The sequence below is a fragment of the Zonotrichia albicollis genome, chromosome 1 (assembly GCF_047830755.1).
Source record: "Zonotrichia albicollis isolate bZonAlb1 chromosome 1, bZonAlb1.hap1, whole genome shotgun sequence".
NCBI lineage: Eukaryota > Metazoa > Chordata > Aves > Passeriformes > Passerellidae > Zonotrichia > Zonotrichia albicollis.
Window position 1 is genome coordinate 1,004,354 of NC_133819.1, and position 24,688 is coordinate 1,029,041.

Genomic DNA, 24,688 nt, shown 5'->3' on the forward strand with positions numbered 1-24,688 from the left:
GACTCCCCCTCCCCTCCCTGCCCTGCACCTGCCAGGGCCGCTCCCCGCGCTCCGCTTCCCCTCCCTATCCCCGCATCCCCGCGCTCATCAATGGGGGCAGCAAGGCAAAGCCCCACCCCACCCCAAATAATTAACGCTAATTAGCGCAGCTCAGCCCTGCTCGCCATCCTAACAAACAGAACTCGACGCTTTCGCCTCGTGTTCCCTTTTAATCCCATTTTAAAGCGTTCCCAAATATTTAATGGAGAATTTTTTTTCCTTCTCCCCCCACCCCAACCCCCCCCAATCGATTGCTGGCATCGATACGCTCGGCGCTCGGCGCGCCAGGCCTGCCGCGCATGCGCGCTGCGCGCTGTACGGCAGCGGGACGCGGGGTACAAGATGGCGGCGCCCGGTGGCGGCATGGAGGGCGCGGAGGAGCCCGAGGGGTTCGTGCTGGGGCGGCTGGAGCAGGAGGCGCTGAAGCGGCGGGAGCGGCTCAAGGCCCTGAGGCAGCGCACGCTGCAGGTCCGGCCAGGCTGGGCACTGCGAGGGCGGGGAGAGCCCCCGGAGGGACCCGCGGTGGGGCCGAGGCTGCGGAAGGGGCCTGGGGGTGATGGAGGGAGGCGGAGGATGCTGAGGATTTTGGGGTATTTGGGATCCTCAGTGCTTTTGGGTGGGGCAGAGTTTGAGGATCCTGAAGTTTTTGGGATATTTGGGATCCTCGATGCTTTGGGTGGGACAGGGTTTGAGAGTTTTGGGGTCCCAGAGCGTCTGGATTGGGAATCCTGAGTTAAAACGGATATTTGGAATCCTCTGTTATTTGGGTGGGACAGAGTTTGAGGACTCTGACATTTTTATGATATTTGGGATCCCCATTGCTTTGGCTGGGACCGGGTTTGAGAATCCTGAGACTTTTGGGATATTTGGGATCCCCATTGGTTTGGGTGGGACAGGGTTTGAGGGTTTTGGGGTCCCAGAGAGCATCAGGTAGATGCTGGGTTTTTGGGATCCTCTGTTGTTTGGGTGGGACAGGGTTTGAGGATTTGGGATCCCAGTGGGTCCCACGTAGATCCTGAGATTTTTGGGATGTGGTGGGATGGGATTTGAGGATTTTGGGGTCCCAGAGTGTCTGGAGCGGGGCTGGGGGTGTCAGAGGATCCCTTGTGGACCCTGAGATTTTTGGGATATTTGGGATCCCCAGTGCTTTGGGTGGGACAGGAATTGAGGATTTTGGGGTCCCAGAGAGTCCCACGAAGATCCTGAGTTTTTGTGGTATTTGAGCTCCTCTGTTATTTGTGTGGGACAGGAATTGAGGATCCTGAGATTTTTGGGATATTTGGGATCCCCAGTGCTTTGGGTGGGACAGGATTTGAGGATTTTGGGGTCCCAGAGGGTCTGGAATGGGGGTGGGGGTTTTTGAGGGGAATCAGAACATCCCATGTGGATCCTGAGTTATTTGGGATCCTCGGTTCTTTGGGTGGGACAGGATTTGAGGATTTTGGGATCCCAGAGGGGCTGGGAGTGTCAGAAAATCCCAGACAGATCCCGAGTTATTTGGGATGCAGCAGGAAGGGATTTACGGAGTTTGGGGTGTCAGAGGATCCCCCATGGATCCCGAATTTTTTGGGATTTGCTGGGACAGAGGATCTGGCCCTTGCCAGCCCTCAGCCCCTCATGTGCAGCCTCTGGGATGTTTGGGGTGCTGCTCCTGGGACAGGGTGGAATTCCCAATCCCATTAGGAATGTTGGACTCCATCCCAAGGCTTCTCCAACCTTGAGAATTCCACAATTCCAGAACTCTTTTCCCATCAACAGTGGAGGAAATTCTTGCCAAAAACCCCATTCCAATGATTTTCCTTCTTTTCCTGGTCCAGGATCTCCCTGTTTCCTGCCAGGGAGGGTTAATTCTTAAAAAATCCCAGCAGAAAATCCCCAGGATTGGATTTCCCTGCTGCCATTCCCATCTCCATGGCAATGCACACGGAGATTTCCCTAATTCCCCTTCTCCATTAAAAAAGGATTAAAAAAAAATCTCCTTGGGATCCCAAAGCCCATCCCTGGCTCCTTTCATCTCCTGCAATCCCAGCTGGATTTGCCCTTTTGTGGTGGAATTTGGGATGGGATCCGTGGAAATGAGCGGTGACACTTTGGGATGAGCTCAGAATTCCCAGTGGGAATTCTCTGTGCCTTCTCCTGCTTCCAACATGGGATGCTCTGGTGGGAAGGACCTTCAAGCTCATCCCATTCCTAGGACAGGGAATTCCAAGCAGCTCTTTGGGTTTTAATGGAGAATTCCTGGTTTTCCAAGGATGGAAAAATGAAGGCAGGAAGAGAAGGGTAGGAAAGGAAAAATTGTGGGAAAAATGATGGGAAAGAAATTTTTCCAACTGGGTGGATCCAGTGTTATTCCAGAGGGATGAAGGACAGCACCAAGCTCCTGGAAAAAAGCTGGGACATAGAGGGAAACTTTGAAAGTTACTGGGAGAGCTCAGCCATTGCCAGCCCTTGGGGAGAAATTTGGGAATTCTGTTGGATTGTGGGAAAGGTTTGGGGTGAAATTCGTGTTTTATTAAACCTTGGAGAATCCCAAATTTCTTTTGGGAAGGAGCCTTAAAGCTCATCCAGTTCTGTGGGCTGGGAATTCCAAGCAGCTCTTTGAGTTTTAATGGAGAATTCCTGGTTTTCCAAGGATGGAAAGCTGAGGGTGGGAAAGGAAAAATGGTGGAAAATAAATTTTTCCAACTGGGTGGATCCAGTGCCATTCCAGAGGGATGGACAGCTCCAAGCTCCTGGAAAGGAGCTGGGATATAGAGGGAAACTTTTCCCACCTTGCTGGAAAATTCTGGCAGAGCTCAGCCATTCCCAGCCCTTGGGGAGAAAATTGGGAATTCTGTGATGTTGTGGAAAAGGTTTGGATCAAAGTTCTTGCATTATTAAACCTTGGAGAATCCTGGATTTCTTTTGGGAAGGACCTTCAAGCTCATCCCATTCCTCTAGGGCTGGGAATTCCAAGCAACACTTTGGGTTTTAATGGAGAATTCCTGGTTTTCCAAGGATGGGAAGCTGAGAGTGGGAAAGGAAAAATGGTGGGAAAAAATGGTGGAAAATAAATTTTTCCAACTGGGTGGATCCAGTGCCATTCCAGAGGGATGGACAGCCCCAAGCTCCTGGAAAAGAGCTGGGATATAGAGGGAAACTTTTCCCACCTTGCTGGAAAATTCTGGCAGAGCTCAGCCATTCCCAGCCCTTGGGGAGAAATTTGGGAATTCTGATACAGAAAAGGTTTGGGTTGAAATTCCTGCTTTATTAAACCTTGGAGAACCCCAGATTTCTTTTGGGAAGGGCGCATAAAGCTCACCCGGTTCCGTGGGCAGGGAACCCAGAACATTCCAGGCCTGAAATCCATAGGGGAGCAAAGCTGAGGCTGAGATCCCAGCAGGAATTCCAGTTTTTAATGGGAATAAATGCTGGATATTCCAGGAAGAGCCATCCTGGGACGATCCTGAGCTGGTGAAAATTCCAGCAGTTTCTGTGGAGCAGCTCAAGGTCCTTGGGAAGCTTTTCTTGATTTTTCTTTTGGCAGCTGTGAAAGGGATAAAAGCCAGGAAAAGCCTTTCCTTTATTCCCTGTTGGTTCCATTCCCTTTGACTGCTCATCCCTTTGTTTTCCAGCCTTCATTCCAGAAATGCAAATGATCCCGAGCTTCAGATCTCTGGGAAACATTTCAAGGTCGAGGATTTTCACTGGGAAAAAAAAAAATCCTTGGAATTCCCAATCTCCCACCCATCCCTGCCCTCTGGCACTGGGAGCCATTCCCTGTGTCCTGTCCCTCCATCCTTGTCCCCAGTCCCTCTCCAGCTCTCCTGGAGCACCTCCAGGCCCTGAGAGGAATTTTTCCTCTTTTCCAGGCTGGACATTCCCAGTTTTCCCAGAGCAGAGAGGCTCCAACCTTGGAGCAGCTCCATGGAATCCTCTGGATTTGCTCTGAGCCCTTCCTGCCCTGAGGATCCCACCCTGAATCTGTGGGATCCCATCCAACCCCCCTCTTATCTCCAACATTCCCAAGCTGGAATTGTTGGGAAGAACCTCCAGGATGAAACATTTCCCGTGTTCCAGCCCTTTCCCAATTCCTTAAAAAAGCCTGGATGGGAATGGATCCTTTGGAGCCCTCTGGGTGTTTTATCCTGGCTGGAAAAACTTCCCTGGGCTCTGTTTCCACAGCAACACTTTTCCCCAAGCCATGGGCGCTGCATCACGAGGGGAAAAAAACAAATCCCAGCTCTGGGAAAACACAAATCCCGGCGTGAAAAAAAAATCCAGGGAAAACAAGGAGAGAAGGAGCCAAAGTGTGGGACTGTCCGGGGCTTTGGGAAAGGGTGGAAAAGCAGGAAAAGCCTGAGGAAAGGAGCAGTGCCAGCCCTTCCTCCTGCTGGGAAGGTGTGGAGGAGCAGGGATGTGGCTCTGGAGCAAATCCAGCCGGGAACAAAAGCTTGGGATGCAGCCAGAGGAGTTCTTGCAGCTCGAGGAGCAGCACAGGGAGGAGGGAAGGAGCAATGGGAGACCCTTCCTTCCCATAAAAACACGGAAAAGCTCCGGCTTTTCAAGGATTTGGGGATGAAAAAGCAGGAGAAGGAGGTGTGGGGATCTTGGATGAGGAGTTTTGGGATGGGAGAGGGAATCTGAGCCTGGAATTCCCACAGCGATCCCACCTGGATTTTGCTGAGGGATCCTTTGGGAAGATCAGCAGCATCTCCACGGATCTTAAAGGAGAGGAATTCCCAGGGAATTTTCCCCGTGAATTCCCAGGGAATTTTCCATGTGAATTCCCAGGGAATTTTCCATGTGAATTCCCAGGGAATTTTCCCCGTGAATTCCCAGGGAATTTTCCCTGTGAATTCCCTTAGAGTGGAATTTTGAGATATCAAACCCCATAGAATTTCACAGCAAGGGGAAAAGCTGGAAATCTGGCATGTGCCCAATGGGAAATGCCAAATATTGTCCCAGCAAGGAATTTTTTCCTTAAATTATGGTGAAAGTCCCTCATCCCCCAGTTTCTACAGAAAGAAAGGAAAAGTGGGAATCCCAAAGCAGGAATCCCTAAATTCCCTTAAATTCTCTGGGTAATCCTTGAATATATTCCCACAAAAAGCTTTCCCACAGCTCAGCCTCTGCTGGATTCCCTCAGGAATCCAAGCACTGCAGATAAAGGAGCAGCTTCCCATTTTTTTGTGGAATTTTCACACAGGAATCTCTTTATTCCATTGATTTATTCTCCTCTCCCATTATTTTTTTCACCTAAATATTTTGGGAGACTTTTCCTTGAGTGAATCTGACCCTGAAACTGAAGGAGCAGACAGAAGTAATTCCCTGATTTTGGTGCCTCCAACCCCAAAAGAATCCCCCAAAACCTGGATTTTTTCTGCAGGCAGGACACAATCCAGCTTTCTCCATGAACATTCCCATTGTTTTCAGTGGGAATAACCCAAAATTCCATCCAGGAGTGACAGGAAAACCCCAATTCCTGGCGGGGATGGAATTCCCAGAGCAGCTGTGGCTGCCCCTGGATCCCTGGCAGTGCCCAAGGCCAGGCTGGAGCACCCTGGGACAGTGGGAATTCCCTGCCCATGGAATGGGATCATCCTTAGGATCCCTTCCAGTCCAAGTCCGTGTGTCCGTGGGCTCAGGGAATGTTGAGAATTCAGCTCTGGGAAATCAGGAGTTCCCCAGTCTCCTTCCTCCTGCCCGTGTCCTGCTCCATAGGGATAAAATTGGGATAAGAGCAGGGTTTGCAGCCCATTCCTGGGGAATCCCGAGCTGTGCCGGCTTCCTTCCTGCCCTTTTGCTTCCTGCCCTTTTCCCCTGCCATTTTTGTTTCCCTCTGTTTTTTCCTTTCCTGTCCTTTTTTCCTGCCATTTTTCCCTCACGATTTTTCCCCTGCCATTTTTGTTTCCCTCTGTTTTTTCCTTTCCCGCCATTTTTCCCTCATGATTTTTTCCTCACCATTTTTGTTTCCCTCTGTTTTTTCCTTTCCCGCCCTTTTTTCCTGCCATTTTTCCCTCACGATTTTCCCCCCGCCATTTTTGTTTCCCTCTGTTTTTTCCTTTTCTGCCCATTTTTCCTGCCATTTTTCCCTCATGATTTTCCCCCCACCCTTTTTGTTTCCTTCTGTTCTTTCTCTTCCCTCTTTTCCTGCCCTTTTTTCATTTCCCTCACCATTTTTCCCCCTCACGATTTTCCCCCTGCCATTTTTGTTTCCCTCTGTTTTTTCCCCCTCCTCTTTTTCCCTTCCCACCCTTTTTTCCTGCCTTTTTTCCCTCACCATTTTTCCCCCACCTTTTTTGTTTCCTTCTGTTCTTTCTCTTCCCTCTTTTCCTGCCCTTTTTTCCTTCCCCTCACCATTTTTTTCTCTCACAATTTTTCCCCCCACCATTTTTGTTTCCTTCTGTTCTTTCTCTTCCCTCTTTTCCTGCCCTTTTTTCCTTTCCCTCACCATTTTTTTTCTGTCACGATTTTCCCCCCACCATTTTTGGTTCCCTCTGTTTTTTCCCCTCCTCTTTTTCCCTTCCCGCTCTTTTTTCCCGCCATTTTCGCCTCATGATTTTTCCCTGCCATTTTTGTTTCCCTCTGGTTTTTTCCTTCCCTTTTCTCCTTTCCCTCACAATTTTTTCCCTCACCATTTTTTCCCCCGCCATTTTTGTTTCCCTGCTTTTTCTTTTCCCACCTTTTCCCCCTCACCATTACCATTTTTCCCCTCACGATTTTTCCCCACCATTTTTGTTTCCCCTGCTTTTTCCATTCCCTATTTTCCTGCCCTTTTTCCCTTTTCCTCCCCATTTTTTCCCTACCATTTTTGTTTCCCTCTGTTTTTCCCCTTCCCTTTTTTCCTTTCCCTGCCCATTTTTCCCCTCACGATTTTCCCCCACCATTTTTGTTTTCCTCTGCTTTTTCCATTCCCTGTTTTCCTGCCCTTTTTCCCTTTTCCTCCCCATTTTTTCCCTGCGGTTTTTCTTTCCCTCTGTTTTTCCCCTTCCCTTTTCTCCTTTCCCTCACATTTTTTTTCCCTCATGACTTTCCCCCGCCATTTTTGTTTTCCCCTGCTTTTTCCATTCCCTATTTTCCTGCCCTTTTTCCCTTTTCCTCCCCATTTTTTCCCTGCCATTTTTGTTCCCCTCTGTTTTTCCCTGCCCATTTTTTTCCCCTTTCCCCTCCTCATTTTTCCTTTCCCTCTCTTTTCCCCCACAGCTTCCCTGGAAATCCTTTGCCTTGATTTTCAAGGAATATCCCCAATCCTTTAAAACACTTTGGATTGAATGGGAAAGAACCCAGAATTGGGAATTTTGGGCGAGCTCGTGGCAGGATTGGAATATCCAATATTCCAACAGCCAGGAAAAGCAGGAATTATCAGGAGTGGGAGCAGCCGGGGCTCCTGGGAATATTTGTGCCCAGTATTTCCTTATCTTGGAACCCTCTGGATAAAATTCCAGCAGGAGTGAGGGGAATGCAGGAGAGGAGAGGAGAGGAGTGGGAAAGGACTCGGAGTGTGGGAAGGGACTTGGAATTCCACGGATTCAAGGGTGGCTGAACATTACCCAGCTCGGAGCTGCAGCAGGGAATTCCAGAGGGCTCTTCCCAGTTTTAATGAATTTAAGGAGCAGGGAATTCCTGGGAATATCCCAAGGTTTTAATGGATTTAAAACAGGGAATGAAAACAGAATTAAATTGGGATTTTAGGGATGATTATTGTCGGTTTTCCCTTGAGAAAAAAAAGGGGAATATTTTCCTTGTCCCCGGAGCAGGAGCTGAACCTGAACAATTCCAGCCCTGGCTCCCTTCCCTGTTTGCTGGGAATGTAATTTTTAACCCGGATTGTGGAGGAATTTGGAAGAAGAGGGATCCAGGGAATGAGTCAGCACTTTGGGAAACATTCCCAGGCCTGGAGGAGCTCCTGGGTAATATCAGGATCCTGGAGCTGGTGCTGGGAGAGGGATTGGGATAAGGGATGGGAGCCAGGGAATGGATCCCAGTGCCAGAGGGCAGGGAGAGGGGGGATGTTGGGAATTCCCAAGGAATTCCATGGCTGCTCATCCCTGGAAGTGTCCAACTTGGAGCAGCAGGGACTGTGGGAATTCCCTGCCCATGGAATGGGATCATCCTTAGGATCCCTTCCCATCCAAGCATTTAGGGAAAATTGGGAATTCAGCCCTGGGAATGGAGAGGGCTAAAATCTCCCCATTCCCAATCATTTTCCATGGAAATAAAAAATCAGGATCAATGGAGCAGAGCAGTGTTTGCTGTGTCCATTCCTGGGAAATCCAGAGCTGCTCCTGCTGTTTTTGGGAAGTTGGGATGTTCATTTCCTTCCAGGATTCCAGAATTCCATGGCTGCTCCTTCCCAGCACCATTCCATCCCTGTTCCTGCCTGGATAGTGCATGGAAGTGGGAATTCCTGCTTTTCCTGGGATCTGCTGCTGCCCATGGAGCCTCTTTCCCTATTCCAGAAAAACTGGAGTTTGCTCCAACGTTTTCCTGGGGCTGGAATTCCTTTGTTGTGCTGCTCCCTGTGGGATTCCATGTTTTCCACCCCAAATAATGAATTAGAGAAAAAAAGAATCCCACTCTGTGAATTCCCAGATTTTTATGGCTTCTCATCACTCATTCCCAAATCCTGTCATATCCCAGAAATATCCCAGAAATATCCCAGAAATATCCCAGAAATATCCCAGAAATATCCCAGAAATATCCCAGAAATATCCCAGAAATATCCCAGAAATATCCCAAAAAATATCCCAAAAAATATCCCAAAAAATATCCCAAAAAATATCCCAAAAATATCCCAGAAATATCCCAAAAAATATCCCCAAAAATATCCCAGAAATATCCCAGAAATATCCCAGAAATATCCCAGAAATATCCCAGAAATATCCCAGAAATATCCCAGAAATATCCCAGAAATATCCCAGAAATATCCCAAAAAATATCCCAAAAAATATCCCAGAAATATCCCAGAAATATCCCAGAAATATCCCAAAAAATATCCCAAAAATATCCCAGAAATATCCCAGAAATATCCCAGAAATATCCCAAAAAATATCCCAAAAAATATCCCAGAAATATCCCAAAAAAATCCCAAAAATATCCCAAAAATATCCCAAAAATATCCCAAAAAATATCCCAAAAAATATCCCAAAAAATATCCCAGAAAATATCCCAGAAAATATCCCAAAAAATATCCCAGAAATATCCCAGAAATATCCCAAAAAATATCCCAAAAAATATCCCAGAAATATCCCAAAAAATATCCCAAAAAATATCCCAAAAAATATCCCAGAAAATATCCCAAAAAATATCCCAGAAATATCCCAAGAAATATCCCAAAAAATATCCCAAAAAATATCCCAAAAAATATCCCAGAAATATCCCAGAAATATCCCAGAAATATCCCAAAAAATATCCCAGAAAATATCCCAAAAAATATCCCAAAAAATATCCCAAAAATATCCCAAAAATATCCCAATCCCAGAGGATTTTGGGGCTTTTTGCTCTCCTGGTTTTCCAGAGAAGCCAAAATCTGATGGATTATCCCATTTTTTTAAATTTTTTTTGCAGAACAAGGAGGGTGGAGAACCTGAACCCAAAATTCCCAGAGAAGATGAGGAAGAGGAGCCAGTCAAGCACAGGTAATTCCTTCTTTATTCCCACTTTTCCCAGGAGGATTTTCCCTTGGATCTCTGTGATTAAATAGGAATTTTCCCAAGGAATTTGGTGCGAATAATTTGGGATGAGGGGATGGGTGGATTCATGTGGGAGGGAAAATTCCATGGATCAGGAGGGAGTGTTGGGAGCTTCCCTGAATTCCCAGCCATTCCTGCAGGGATTGGGATTTTTCCATGGATTCTTGTGGCTGTTTTCCCTGGAAAATGGAACCTGAGGCAGATCCTGCTGATTCCCGCCAAGAATTTTTTGGGATCAAAAATTGAGGTGGAAAATGTGGGATGTGACCAATTCCTATGGATTTATCCCTAAAAACCTCCTCTGTGGGAGAAGCGAACCAGGAAAAAAAATGAGGAAAATATTTTTCAAAAATTTTATTTATTATTTTTTTTTTTTTGGGAATGACTCTTTTTGGGAAAAAAATCCCACACGGATTTGGGGCTGGAGGAGCCAAATTTCTTGGCAAAGGGAAATTTCTGTGTTTGGAATTTGTGCCAGAAAAGGCTCCGGGGGGTGAAACCAGAGCTTGGGAGGCTCCTGAAAAATGAATGGATCGGGAGCTCTCAGATTCCAGCGCTGCCACCGGATCTGGAGCTGATGGAATCTGGCTTGGTTTTTCCAGGCCTGGTGGAATGAGAAATTTGTCCTCCAAATCCCAAAGAAATCCAGGTTTGGGCTGATTTTATCCTGGGAATCATCCTCTAAATCCCAAAGAAATCCAGGTTTGGGCTGATTTTCTTCTGGGATTCATCCTCCAAATTCCCCCAAAAATCCAGGTTTGGGCTGATTTTGTCCTAGGAATCATCCTCTAAATCCCAGAAAATAAAATCCTGATTTGGGCTGATTTTATCCTGAGAGTCATCCTCCAAATTCCAAAGAAATCCAGGTTTGGGCAGATTTTGTTCTGGGAATCATCCTCCAAATCCCCCAAAAAATCTTGATTTGAGCTGATTTTCTTCTGGGAATCATCTTGCAAATTCCCCCAAAAAATCCTGGTTTGGGCTGATTTTCTCCTGGGAATTATCCTCCAAATGCCCAAAAAAATCCTGGGCTGATTTTATCCCTGGAATCATCCTCCAAAGGCATCCAGATTTAGGCTGATTTTCTCCTGGGAATCACCTTCCAAATCCCAAAAAAAAATTCTGATTTCAGTTAATGTTCTGCTGGGAATCATCCTTCTTATTCCCAAAAAATCCAGGTTTGGGCAGATTTTGTCCTGGGAATCATCCTCCAAATCCCAGAAAATAAAATCCTGATTTGGGATGATTGTCTCCTGGGAATCACATTCCAAATCCCCCCAAAAAATTCTGATTTCAGTTCATGTTCTGCTGGGAATCATCCTTCTTATCCCCAAAAAATCCTGGTTTGGGCTGATTTTTATCCTGGGAATCATCCTCCAAATCCCAAAAAATCCTGGTTTGGGATGATTTTTATCCTGGGAATCATCCTCCAAATCCCAAAAAATCCTGGTTTGGGCTGATTTTTATCCTGGGAATCATCCTCCAAATCCCAAAAAATCCTGGTTTGGGCTGATTTTTATCCTGGGAATCATCCTCCAAATTCCAAGAAAATCCTGGTTTGGGCTGGTTTTATCCTGGGAATCATCCTCCAAATCCCAAAGAAATCCAGGTTTGGGCTGATTTTCTCCTGGGAGTCATCCTCCAAATTCCAGAAAATAAAATTCTGATTTGGGCTGATTTCATCCTGGGAATAATTTTCCAAATCTCCCCAAAATCCTGATTTGGGCTGATTTTATCCTGGGAATCATCTTCTAAATCCCCAAAAAAATTCTGATTTGGGCTGATTTTATCCTGGGAATCATCCTCTAAATCCCAGAAAATAAAATCCTGATTTGGGCTGATTGTATCCTGGGAATCATCCTCCAAATCCCCCAAAAAATCTTGATTTGAGCTGATTTTCTTCTGGGAATCACCTTCCAAATCCCCCAAAAAAATTTCTGATTTCAGTTAATGTTCTGCTGGGAATCATCCTTCTTATCCCCAAAAAAATCCTGGTTTGGGCTGATTTTCTTCTGGGATTCATCCTGCAAATTCCCCCCAAAAATCCAGGTTTGGGCTGATTTTATCCTGGGAGTCATCCTTTAAATCCCAAAGAAATCCAGGTTTGGGCAGATTTTGTTCTGGGAATCATCCTCCAAATCCCACAAAATAAAATCCTGGTTTGGGCTGATTTTATCCTGGGAATCATCCTCCAAATCCCAAAGAAATCCAGGTTTGGGCTGATTTTTATCCTGGGAATTATCCTCCAAATCCCCCAAAAAAATCTTGATTTGAGCTGATTTTCTTTTGGGAATCATCCTGCAAATCCCAAGGAAATCCAGGTTTGGGCAGATTTTGTTCTGGGAATCATCCTCCAAATCCCAGAAAATAAAATCCTGATTTGGGCTGATTTTATCCTGGGAATTATCCTCCAAATGCCCAAAAAAATCCTGGGCTGATTTTATCCCTGGAATCATTTTCCAAATCCCAAAAAAAAATCCTGGTTTGGGCTGATTTTTTCCTGGGAATCACCTTCCAAATCCCAAAAAAAAAAATTCTGATTTCAGTTAATGTTCTGCTGGGAATCATCCTTCTTATCCCCAAAAAATCCTGGTTTGGGCTGATTTTATCCTGAGAGTCATCCTCGAAATTCCAAAAACATCCTGGTTTGGGCTGATTTTTATCCTTGGAATCATCCTCTAAATCCCAAAGAAATCCAGGTTTGGGCTGATTTTATCCTGGGAATCATCCTCCAAATTCCCAGAAAATAAAATCCTGATTTGGGCTGATTTTATCCTGGGAATCATCCTCCAAATCCCCCCAAAAAAATCCTGATTTGAGCTGATTTTCTCCTGGAAATCATTTTCCAAATCCCCCCAAAAAAATCCTGATTTGGGCTGATTTTCTCCTGGGAATCACCTTCCAAACCCCCAAAAAAATTCTGATTTCAGTTCATGTTCTGCTGGGAATCATCCTTCTTATCCCCAAAAAATCCAGGTTTGGGCTGATTTTGTCCTAGGAATCATCCTGCAAATTCCCCCCAAAAAATCCTGGTTTGGGCTGATTTTTATCCTGGGAATCATCCTCCAAATCCCAGAAAATAAAATCCTGGTTTGGGATGATTGTCTCCTGGGAATTATCCTCAATATCCTCAAAAAATCCAGGTTTGGGGTGATTTTTCTCCTGGGAATCATCCTCCAAATCCCCAAAAAAATTTCTGTTTTGGGCAGATTTTCTGCTGGGAATGGTGCTGGGATTGCCTGGGGGGATCTGAGGGCTCTGTGAAATTCCTGGTGTTCCATTCCTGCTGTTCAGCAGCACCAGGAGTTTTTCCATGGATTTTCCTTCATCCATGGAAAAATTTTCCATTTCCATTTCCATGGATTTTCCTTCATCCAGTGGCAGATCCAGCCAAAATCCTTCCCCTGCCTCCAAATGATTTCCTGGAAAATCCAAGGAAGTTGCAGGTGGAGAGGGAAAGTGTGGAGTGGGGAAATTCCATCCATCCTCAAAATCATGGAATTCTTTGGGATTCTCCCTTTTCTGGGGGAAATCTTCACTTCCCGACGGATTTCCCTGTTTTCCCCACCCTTCCCATCTCCTTGAGCAAAATCTGCTCCATGGGAAATGTTTGAATCCCAAATTTTGCCTGGATAATTCCCAACTTTTGATGTTGTTTTGCTTTTCTTGTGGAATGTCTGCTTTTCCCATGGGAATTGGATCTGGAAGAGCCCGTCCCTTAATTCCTTCATGGATTTGGATTTCCCAAGAATCTCCCTATGGAAAAGGGAACTTTCCCTGGGGAAAATCTGCTGGAATTTCACCTGGATTTGGGAAATGAGGAATCCTGGTAGCTGGAATCTCTTTTCCCTCCAAAGCACTTCCAGGAGCTGGGCTGGATTTTCCAGGCAGAAGGAATTCTGTGGGATAGGGAATGTGGTGGTTCAGGGAATAATCCCGTGGTTTGTGGAGCAGAATTCCCAGGATTTTCTCTCCTGGCTGCTTCACTTCAGCTCCATCCCAGCCTATCCAGGGATGGAATTCCAGGTTGGATTGGCTTGGAATCCTTGCTGGATCCCCTGGGATCCTGAGGATTCTCCACAGGCTCTGGTTAAATCCCAGGAATGGCTGGAGAGGGAAAACTCCAGGAGAAGGAGCTGCAGGTCCCTGCCAGGACATGGAGTCATCCCAAGGATTCTTTTTTCCGCCTTTTGCCTTTAGTTATGAATGGATTTTTGGGAATTCCCTCTCAGCCACTTGGGATAATGGGGAAATCCCATCCAATTCCATCCCTGGAAGTGTCCAAGGCCGGGACAGTGGAAGTGTCCCTGCCCATGGAATGGGATCGTCCTTCCAAGCAATCCATTCTGGAATTCTGGGATTCTCCCACCCCTTCTCCACACGTTTCCCTCTGCTCATTTTTCCAGGAAATCCCTGGCAGATCCCACCTGCTCTGGGCATCCCAATGCTGCCAGGAAAGCTGGAACAGGGAAAATTCTGGAATGGTTTGGGTGGGAAAGGACCCAAAGGATGATCCCATTCCATGGGCAGGGACAGCTGGCACTGTCCCAGCCTGGCTTTGGGCACTTCCAGGGATGGAGATTCCCAACTTTTCTGTTCCAGTGGCTGCAGGAAGGACAAGATCCTCTCAGCTCTGGTTTTCCCAACATTTTTCCCAACATTTTTCCCATTTTTTGGCCACATCCTGCTTTATTCTTGCTCCACTCCAACCTCCCCATCCCCTTTTTCCTTCCTCATTTTCCTGCAAATTCCCAGCCCTGCAAGCCCTGCTCTTCTCCCAGGAATTCCAGCTGCCATCCCTGATCCAGATTCTCCCTGGAGCTGTGGAAAAACTCGGATCCTTTGGATTTTTGTGCGGACCAGGAAGCGGAGCCGCTGCTCCGCCTTTCCCAGGAAAAGGGTGTGGGAGGATTTCGGCCTTTCCGCCTCATTCCCGCGGGGTAAAACGCTGGATTTGGGAATCAGGGACCTGCTGGAGCCTGGAATTCCCATCCCTCAGCTCCCAGCCTTGGAATTGGGCTCCTTGTGCTCGTCAGAGGTGGGAAAAGCGGAGTTAAACACCCAAGGAAAAGCTTGGAGAGGGATGGGACAAAACTAATCCTGAATTTCCCAGCGTTAGGAAAAGTGAATCCACACTGGAGCCTGCCCTTGGACACGGAGTTATCCTGGGAAGTTGCAGCTCCTGGTCTGGGGGAGGAGCGGGCTTGGGAAACCCGATCTCCCTGAGGAATTCCTCCCTCTGGAATGTCACCAGACAGGTCCGGAGCGCTTTTGTTTGTTAATCCCTGCCTCCAAATCCCTCGGGATTCTGCTCCAGACGGGGGGCTGGGCTCGCCAGGAGAATCCAGGACCTGATTTCCTTCATCCCGGAGCGTGGAAATCTCAGGGAAGGGGTTTAGGACAAGGAAAAGAATGGGGGGGGGGAAAAATAATCATCCTCCAAATCCCAGAAAATAAAATCCTGGTTTGGGATGATTGTCTCCTGGGAATTATCCTCAATCACCCCTGGTTTGGGGTGATTTTTCTCCTGGGAATCATCCTCCAAATCCCAAAAAAATTTTCTGATTTGGGCAGATTTTCTGCTGGGAATGGTGCTGGGATTGCCTGGAGGGATCTGAGGGCTCTGTGAAATTCCTGGTGTTCCATTCCTGCTGTTCAGCAGCACCAGGAGTTTTTCCATGGATTTTCCTTGATCCAGTGGCAGATCCAGCCAAAATCCTTCCCCTGCCTCCAAATGATTTCCTGGAAAATCCAAGGAAGTTGCAGGTGGGATCTGAGCTGGGGACCTGGGCAGGGTTTGGGTGACACTTCCCGGGATCTGCTCCTGCTTGGACACGGACTTGGAGCATCCCAGGGATCCCTTCCCATCGGGAATGTGCTCAGGAAAAGGAGTGGGAATGGGTAAAACTGGGAGCTGCCACATTTTGCTCCAAGCTGGAAAAGGGAAAACAGGGATTGAATCCCTCTGGAATCTGAGAGCACCGGGATCCAGGCTGGGAACATCCCTGAAGGTTCTGATCCATGTTTTGGGCCTTTGTCCCTCTGGAGCTGGAGGATTTTCCCTCAGGATGGAGCTGATCCATCCCTAGGGAAGGATCCATGGATCTTCCCGTGATCCTGGATTTTCCCTGGGATCGGGATGAGCCTCCAGAGGTTCCCCCTGCTCCTTCCAGCCCTTGGCTCTTCCCAGCACTCTGCTCTTTCCCAGAAAACATTCCTGGGAATTCACCCACCCCAAGGTGTTTTGGGGATGGATTTCTGGGTGCTCAGCCTTCCAGCTGCCCATCCTGGGGGAGAATTCTGGGAATGGGAGCACATCTGGAGCACCTTTTTGCTTCCAATCTTTGTGCTGGGATGGTGGATCTGATCCCAGGGATCCCAGCTGTTATTCCAGCTGTTATCCCGTGGCCATCTCGGTGCTCCCAAGGTGCCTCCAGGGCTCCTTTTGGTTGAACCTCAAGGGTGGAAGTCGGGTTTGGATCCATCCCAACCCGGAGGAGCCGCAGGAAAACATGGATGAGGTTTGTCCTCGTTCCAGCCTTGGTGTTCCCAGCATGGCTGGGGTGGGAATGGTTTGGGATATCAGCCAGCTCCAGCAGGATCCCATGCTCCACATGGAATGTGGGCTTTGATTCATGGATATTGAAATTCATGTCCACCTGGAAGAGCTCAGGTGCTTGGGAAAGCCCCATGGGAATCCTGATGGATTTGGGATCTCCTCCAGCTCTCCTGGAACACCTGGATGTCTCCCAATCCTTGCTCCAGCAGGGAGCACGTCCTGGAAAAACCAACCGGCCTGGCAAGTTTGGTGTGGAGAGGGGTGGGATTTTTTTGGGATTCCTTCCTTCTGGAGCCACTCTGGGAGCAGGACAGGCTTGGACACGCTCGGGCAGGAGCGGCTTTTCCAGGGAAGAGCTTTTCCCTCTCCTGGATCTCTGCCTGCTCCTCCTTTGGTGCCTTGGGTGAGGAACCCGGGAATGTCGGCAGCACCTGCTGGAGTCAATCCAGGGGATCCCATGGAGCTGCTCCAGGCTGGAGAGCTGGGAATGTTCCCCTGGAGAGGAGAAGCTCCAGGGAGAGCTCAGAGCCCCTGGCAGGGCCTGGAGGGGCTCCAGGAGAGCTGGAGAGGGACTGGGGACAGGGATGGAGGGACAGGACACAGGGAATGGCTCCCAGTGCCAGAGGGCAGGGATGGATGGGAGATTGGGAATTGGGAATTCCTGGCTGGGATGGAATTCCCAGAGCAGCTGGGGCTGCCCTGGATCCCTGGCAGTGCCCAAGGCCAGGTTGGAGCACCCTGGGACAGTGGGAGGTGTCCCTGCCATGGCAGGGACAGAATGGGATCACCCTTCAGATCCCACCCATCCCATTCCAGATGATTCCATGATCTCCATCCATTTTTCCTGCTGTTCCTGGAGGTGAAGCCTCATCCTCCGAGGGTGGGATGGGGAATCTACTCCTGAAGCAGCTCCAGGGATCCCTGGATCTGGATCAAAAGTCATTTGTTATTCCAAATGACTTTTGGGAATAACAACAGCAGCAAGGGACCTGTGGCACTGGAAGAAATCCCTGTTCCAGCTTTTCATGGCACAGCCATTCCAGGTGCTCCTGCCTCAAGGATTTTGGCAGCCAGGAGGCTTGGAAGAATCTGTGGAATTGTTTGTTCCATGAAAGCCTTGGGGCTGGAGCAGAGAAGCACAGGCCAAGCTCGGAGGGGCCTGGTTTCCATCGGGAACACTCCGGGCATTCCGCGCATTCCCGGCGTGCCGGTGCCAAGGGCCTCCTCCCAAAAAAAGCTGGGATTCCTCCTGCTTCCCCAGCCAGGAGCCCTGGGCCTGAGGGAAACACGGATTTGGGATATTCCCCACCCAAACCAGGGAATGTGCCACCCCTGGCAGTGTCCATTGCTTCCCTCTGGAATGCTGCACTCCCCAAATCCTCCCAAGGCCTTGCTGGGAGGGTGGGGAGGGGCTGGGATGGAATTCCCAAAGAAGCTGTGGCTGCCCCTGGATCCCTGGAAGTGTCCAAGGATGGGGCTTGGAGCACCCTGGAATCATGGAAAGTGTCCCTGCCCATGGCCCTGATCCCAAGGGTCACTTCCACTCTGCAATTCCATGATTTACCTCAGGAACACATCCCAGTGTTCCCAGCCCTCCCACGGGGTGGCTCAGACTCTTGGCCAGGAGATTCCCATGCTGGAGCAGGAATGGGATGCAGTGGGAAGCGTTGGATTTTCCACCCGTGCCCTGCTGACTTCCAAGGTTGGATTTTTGGTGCTTTCCATAAAAACCTGGTCCTCTGCTTCCCAACCTTCCCAGCTTCTCCTGGAGCCTTAATCCTGATTAATCCCATCCTTGGTGGTTAATGAGCTTCACCTCCCTCATTATCCCCGTGGGCTGAGCTTTTCCATGGATCCTGCAGCCTCCGGAGTGTCGTGGAGCTGGGATGAGCTCCTGCAAACCGGATTTTCCAGGGTTGTGGCTTTGGGAATTCCTCTTGAGGCTTGCAGGGTTTGGTTCCAGTGAGGAATCACTCCTGGGAATGAGGGTGCCCAATTATGGCCCAAATTAGATGGGAATGTCCTGGGATTGTGGCTCAGTCCTGACTCCTGAGCTTCCCTGGAGGAGAGGGAAACATGGAAAAGCTTCCAGGTGATGTTTGGGTCCCTCATTCCCTCAACTCCACCATCCATTTATTCCAGAACCGGGATTTGCTCCCTGATTTTAGCACTTCCAGAAATGCTTGGATAACTACCTTGTATCCTAAATAATCCTTTTCCCCTTGTCTTTCCCTGTAATATTTTTTTCATTATTTTGGATCTTCCCTGGGGTCTCCATCCTGAGTATCCCAGTTTTTAGACCCAAAATGTCGGAGCCAGGTGGGAATTGGGTTCTTCTCCCAGGGAACAGGGACAGGACAGGAGGGAACGGCCTCAGGCTGTGCCAGGGGAGGCTGAGGTTGGATATTGGGAATATTCCTCATGGAATGGGGAATGGGAGTCCCCATTCCTGGTGGGATTGAAAACCCATGGACGTGGCACTTGGGGACACGGATCCCTGGTGGCCTTGGCTGGATTTGATGATCTTGGAGGCTTTTCCAGCTTCAACAATTCCATGATTCCAGCTGCCTCTGGCCCTGACCCCAACATTCCTGCTTTTCCTGAGTGCCCACTGGGCCACCCCAGACTTTCCTCACTGCTCTTCCCACTTTTCCCAGGGAGATCAAGCTGCGGAATTACGATCCCGAGGATGAGGAGCTGAAGAAGAGGAAGCTGCCCCCGGCCAAACCTGCCTCAGGTGGGAGAAACCGGGAATGTGGGAAGGGAAACCAGGGCTTGGGAAGCTCTGTGCCCTTCCCAAGGTGGGAGATCCACTGGGATGAGGTGTCCATGGAGGGGCTGGAATATCTGATCCTGTCACCCTCACGCCCAGCATTGCACAAGAGGGGTGGGAACACTCCCAGGCCCAAATCCGAGGATTCATCCTCAGAGGAGCCTCCCTGGAGGAGCCTCCTGGAAATTCCGGCTGCTTTTTGCTGGATTTATCTTGAAGGAAATCTCAGGCAGGAGTTGAGGGTGTTGGGCTGGAATTTCCTCACCCGGAACTTCCATAAATCACCTGAGGGGGAAGTGAAGGAGTTCCCCGGATCCTGAAATGTGGAGTTTGCCTGGAATAAATCCCTTGAAAAAAAGCCCTGAATAAAAAGGGAGGGCTGGGAATGGCTGGGAATTCTGGCACTGCCCTTTCCTTGTATTTTTGTAGGAGCTTAAAACTTCCACGTGAAAGGGAAGTCATGGGAAGGCTGGAGCGTGTCCAGGGAAGGGAGTGGAGCTGGGGAATTCCTGAGGGAGCTGGGAATGTTATCCTGGGGAAAAGGAGGCTCTGGGGGCTGCACAATTCCCTGGCTGGAGCCCAGGGGGAATTGGGATCCACTCCCAGGGAACAGGGACAAGGAGAAGGGGAATAACCAGGTTGGGTATTGGGAAAACCAGTTATCCTGCAGTGGTGGAGCCCCATTCCTGGAGGGATTGAAATCCCTGTGGATGTGGCACTTGGGGACATGGGCAGTGCTGGCCTTGGCAATGCTGGGAATGTTTGGACTCAATCCAGGAGGGCTTTTCCAACTGAAATTGTCCTTGATTCCACAAAATCCATGTGCTGGAGTGGGATGTTCTCCCTGCTGCTGCAGGGTGGCTTTTTCCATGAGGGTTTTCCCGTTATCCTGGATATCTCCAGAGCTTTCCCCAAGGCCTGGGCTGGAGCTTGACTCCTCCAAAGTGTCCCAGACCTGGAAATAAGTCAGGGAGAGCAAAATTTCCTTTGGAGCAGCTGATCCCTGCAGATGTTGGGAGAAAAGGCCTTGATCCCAACTGGCTTCCGGCTGCCATTCCTGTTTGTGGGATTTCCATCCTTCCCAGATAATTTCCAGGATGGTTGGGATACCACAGGGATGTACTCAGGTGTGGGCACCATGTTTTCAAGTAAAGCTGTGGGAATGGGGTTTTAGGGAAGCTTTTGGGAGCCGAGCCTGGAGCGCTGGTGGAATTCCTGGTTTTCCAACACTGATCCTGTTTCCCCATCTAGTGGAGGACACGGTGAAGGAGCAGCTGGAAGCGGCCAAGCCGGAGCCAATCATCGATGAGGTGGTAGGTAAAGCTGGAATTCTTGGGAATCCAGAGCTGGGAAATCTGGATCAGGGAATCTGGAGCTGGAAATCCATATTGGGAAATCCAGAACTGGAAATCTGGATCTGTGAATCTGAATCTCGGAATCCAGGTCAGGGAAATCCAGATTGGGAAATTTGGATCTGGTAATCCAGATCAGGGAAATCTGGATTGGCAAATCTGGATCTGGGAATCCAGATCTGGGAAATCCAGAGCTGGGAATCTGGATCTGTGAATCTGAATCTGGGAATCCAGATTGGGAAATTTGGATCTGGGAATCCAGATCTGGGAAATCTGGAGCTGGGAATCTGGATTGGGAAATCTGGAGCTGGGAATCGGGATCTGTGAATCTGAATTTGGGAATCCAGATCAGGGAAATCCAGATTGGGAAATTTGGGTCTGGGAATCCAGAGCTGCAAGTCTGGATCTGGGAATCTAGAGCTGGAAATCCGTATTGGGAAATCCAGAGCTGGAAATCTGGACTGGGGAATCCTGACTGGGACATCTGGAGCTGGGAATCTGGATTGGGAAATCCAGAACTGGAAATCTGGATCTGTGAATCTGAACCTCGGAATCCAGATCAGGGAAATCCAGATTGGGAAATTTGGATCTGGGAATCCAGATCAGGGAAATCTGGATTGGCAAGTCTGGATCTGGGAATCCAGAGCTGCAAGTCTGGATCTGGGAATCCAGAGCTGCAAGTCTGGATCTGGGAATCTAGAGCTGGAAGTCTGTATTGGGAAATCCAGAGCTGGAAATCTGGATTGGGGAATCCAGATCTGGGAAATCTGGAGCTAGGAATCTGGATTGGGAAATCCAGAGCTGGAAATCTGGATCTGTGAATCTGAATCTCGGAATCCAGATCAGGGAAATCCAGATTGGGAAATTTGGATCTGGGAATCCAGAGCTGCAAGTCTGGATCTGTGAATCAAGAGCTGGAAATCCAGACTGGGGAATCTGGATCTGGGAATCCAGAGCTGGAAGTCTGTATTGGGAAATCCAGAGCTGGAAATCTGGATTGGGGAATCCAGACTGGGACATCTGGATCTGGGAATCCGGATCTTGGAATCCAGATTGGGAAATCTGGAGCTGCGAATCCAGATTTGGGAATCCAGATCTGGAAATCTGGAGCTGGAAATCCATATTGGGAAATCTGGAGCTTGAAATCCAAGTCTGGGAATCTGGATTGGGTAATCTGGATCTCAGAATCCAGATCTGGGAAATCCAGAGCCGAAAATCCAGATCTGGGAAATCCAGAGCCGAAAATCCAGATCTAGGAATCTGGAGCTGAAACTCTGGAGCTGCTCCGTGCCAGGTCCAGGCTGGAATGTTGCCTTTGCCTTTCATTGGATGTCTCCTCTCCTTCCCTAGGATTTGGCAAACTTGGCTCCCAGGAAACCTGACTGGTGAGTGCCTATGGAATGCTGCTCCTGGGAAAAGGGGTTTGGAGTCAAAACAGGGGGGGTTTCCAACACCTTGGGGTTGTGCTGGAAATATCCAGGAAAACCTGAGCCGGGGGTTAAAAATGCCAGGAAAATCCTGTGGGAGGTTGGAATGAGCTGATCTTTAAATACTGTTCCAACCCTGAGCATTCCATGATTCCATGGAATTGGAAAACCCTCCTGGCTGTGGAGGAAGACACAATTCCCTTTTCCTGCTGGTTCTTTGGGATGCTCATCACTGAGGGATGGGTTGGTTTTGGAGCATGTAGGAGAGAGAAGGAATCTCCGCTGGGAAAGGTGGGCCCTGCCTGGCCATGGAATTGTCCTGACCTTGTGGCTCTGCTCTCAGGGATTTGAAGCGGGATGTGTCCAAGAAGCTGGAAAAGCTGGAGAAGAGGACCCAGAGAGCCATCGCGGAGCTGATCCGTGCGTTCTGGAGCTGTGGGAATGGGGTGGCTCATTCCACAGGGATTCCCTGATCCGTGCTGGGATCCATGCAGGGAGGGATTGGTGGTGTTTGATCCCTTCCCAAGTGGATCTGGGAAGCTGTTGGTGCCAAGGAGCTTCCCAAGGAGGCTCCAGGAGCACTTGGGTTGTGCCAAGGGAAGGGGTTCGGGGTCCTGCTCTGGGTCACTCCCAATCCAGCCCATCCATCCCTTCTGTCTCAGTTTGGAGAGACAGGAGCCTGCAAGGGAAGGCAGGAGCCTCCTCTGAAATGGAGAATGTAAACCCTCCCCACCCCTCCCAATTGCTATAAATTTTAAATTAAGGGGCTCTCAGGCAAAAATATGGGAGCAGGGAATAACAGTTCTTTGATAGGAAAAAAAAAAAGGATAAAATAACCAATGCAGTGAACTAAACCAGCACTGACAGAGTCAGAACCCAGCCTGGCACCCTGTGGGTCAGGGTGTTGGTGGCAGTGCCATTGGAATTGTGGCTCAGCCCTCCTGCAGTGCCAGGGGTGGCTCTGCTGGAGCAGGATCCTGGAGAAAGCTGCAGTCCTCCTCCTAAGATCCAGGGAAAGGAGAGGCAGCTGCTGTTCCTCTGGGCAATCCACTGGAGAAACCGTGCAGTTATTCCAGAATCTCCAGATTATATCCAGGCAGGAATGCTTGGCTGGTGTTCCAGAATCCCCAGATTATATCCAGGCAGGAATGCTTGGCTGGTGTTCCAGAATCTCCAGATTATATCCAGGCAGGAATGCTTGGCTGGTGTTCCAGAATCCCCAGATTGTATCCAGGCAGGAATGCTTGGCTGGTGTTCCAGAATCTCCAGATTATATCCAGGTAGGAATGCTTGGCTGGTGTTCCAGAATCTCCAGATTATATCCAGGCAGGAATGCTTGGCTGGTGTTCCAGAATCCCCAGATTGTATCCAGGCAGGAATGCTTGGCTGGTGTTCCAGAATCTCCAGATTATATCCGGGTAGGAATGCTTGGCTGGTGTTCCAGAATCTCCAGATTATATCCAGGTAGGAATGCTTGGCTGGTGTTCCAGAATCTCCAGATTATATCCAGGTAGGAATGCTTGGCTGGTGTTCCAGAATCTCCAGATTATATCCAGGCAGGAATGCTTGGCTGGTGTTCCAGAATCTCCAGATTATATCCGGGCAGGAATGCTTGGCTCCTCCCCCTGGGCTCCCATCTCCCAATGGGATGCTGCAGTTCTTATCAGCCATGCAGGGACATTCAATAGCTGTTATCAGCAATGTCCCCCCAGAGGGAGGAGTGAGTGTGGTCACTCAGAGAGAGATAAGGCAAACTGCCCACTTGGCAAAAGATAATCCAACATACAGATGGGAATGGAACACATCTTGCCTTGCAATCTGGGACACCTTCTCCATGGTGGGACACCTTCTCCGTGGTTTTTTTCCCTGGCAGGAGAGCGCTTGAAAGGGCAGGAGGGGGAGCTGGCGTCGGCTGTGGGATCAGCAAAGCAGGAGGGAAGCGACTCCGACTGAGGAGAATCCATCAGGAACGGGCTCTGGATGTGCCTGGCACCGACCCTGCGTCCCTCAGTCCCTCCCTGCTCATCCCTCTTCCCAAACTTCCCCAAATCCTGCTGTGCCTGGAGGAGAGGCAGATCCAAGGAGCCTGGCTGGCTGCTGAGGAACTTCCATGGAAAACTTTCTGGGATTTGGGGGGATTGATGGGAGCAGGACAGATCCCCCCAATTAGCTGGAACTTCCTTGGAGCAAGGAGAAGTGGGAAAACTCCAGGCTGGGGCTGGAAAGGTCAATCCAGACTGGCTGGGAAAGGAGGGGGATGCCAGCAGCCCTTGGAAAAGCAGGATCATTTCCCAGGGATTGGTGCTCCTGTTCCTGTGCAGACGCTCCTTGAGGCTCTGAGTGTTTGGGAATATCCATGGCCGGCCCCAGAATCCATGTGGGAAGGGGCAGGAACAATTCCCCCAGTGTGGCTTGGGAATCGTTGGCTGCTCTGCATCCAGCTGAGTTTAATGTGGGATTTGCTTTGCTCCCGAATTTCCCGACCCTCCAGGAGCGTGTCCCGCTCCTCTTGGGGGTTTTTTATTGTTAATGGATCTTTTCCTAATAAAACAATTCCATGTGGAAAAAGTTGTCACTTGTCCTGCAGATGAGTGGGAAGTGGAGCAGTGGGATTGAGCCCATGGAAGTTGGAGTGGGATTGAGTCCATGGAAATTTGAAGAGTAGTGGGATTGGGTTCCTGGAAGTTGGAGGAGCAGTGGGATTGAGTCCATGGAAGTTGGAGTGGGATTGAGCCCATGGAAGTTGGATGAGGAGCAGTGGGATTGAGTCCATGGAAATTGGAGTGGGATTGAGTCCCTGGAAGTTAGAGTGGGATTGAGTTCATGGAAATTTGAAGAGTAGTGGAATTGGGTCCCTGAAAGTT

General features: G+C 49.1%; 1 protein-coding gene across 1 annotated transcript; it reads left to right on the forward strand.

The window, feature by feature from the left end:
* The first annotated feature begins 322 nt into the window (after window positions 1–322).
* On the forward strand, window positions 323–24,397 carry CCDC12 (coiled-coil domain containing 12). Its single transcript, XM_074538651.1, has 7 exons — window positions 323–507; window positions 9,589–9,659; window positions 18,930–19,009; window positions 20,297–20,358; window positions 21,748–21,782; window positions 22,168–22,244; window positions 23,698–24,397. The coding sequence occupies exons 1-7, from the start codon at window positions 382–384 to the stop codon at window positions 23,775–23,777; spliced, it is 531 nt and encodes a 176-aa protein (XP_074394752.1). The 5' UTR covers window positions 323–381; the 3' UTR covers window positions 23,778–24,397.
* The last annotated feature ends 291 nt before the right edge of the window (window positions 24,398–24,688 follow it).

What these genes read in the sequence shown, in the direction of transcription:
- CCDC12 (XM_074538651.1), top strand. Translation starts at nt 382, where the DNA reads ATGGCGGCGCCCGGTGGCGGCATGGAGGGCGCGGAGGAGCCCGAGGGG. An exon ending in TGAGGCAGCGCACGCTGCAG is followed by an intron (nt 508 to 9,588) that starts GTCCGGCCAGGC and finishes TTTTTTTTGCAG; the next exon opens with AACAAGGAGGGTGGAGAACC. An exon ending in GCTCCCAGGAAACCTGACTG is followed by an intron (nt 21,783 to 22,167) that starts GTGAGTGCCTAT and finishes CTCTGCTCTCAG; the next exon opens with GGATTTGAAGCGGGATGTGT.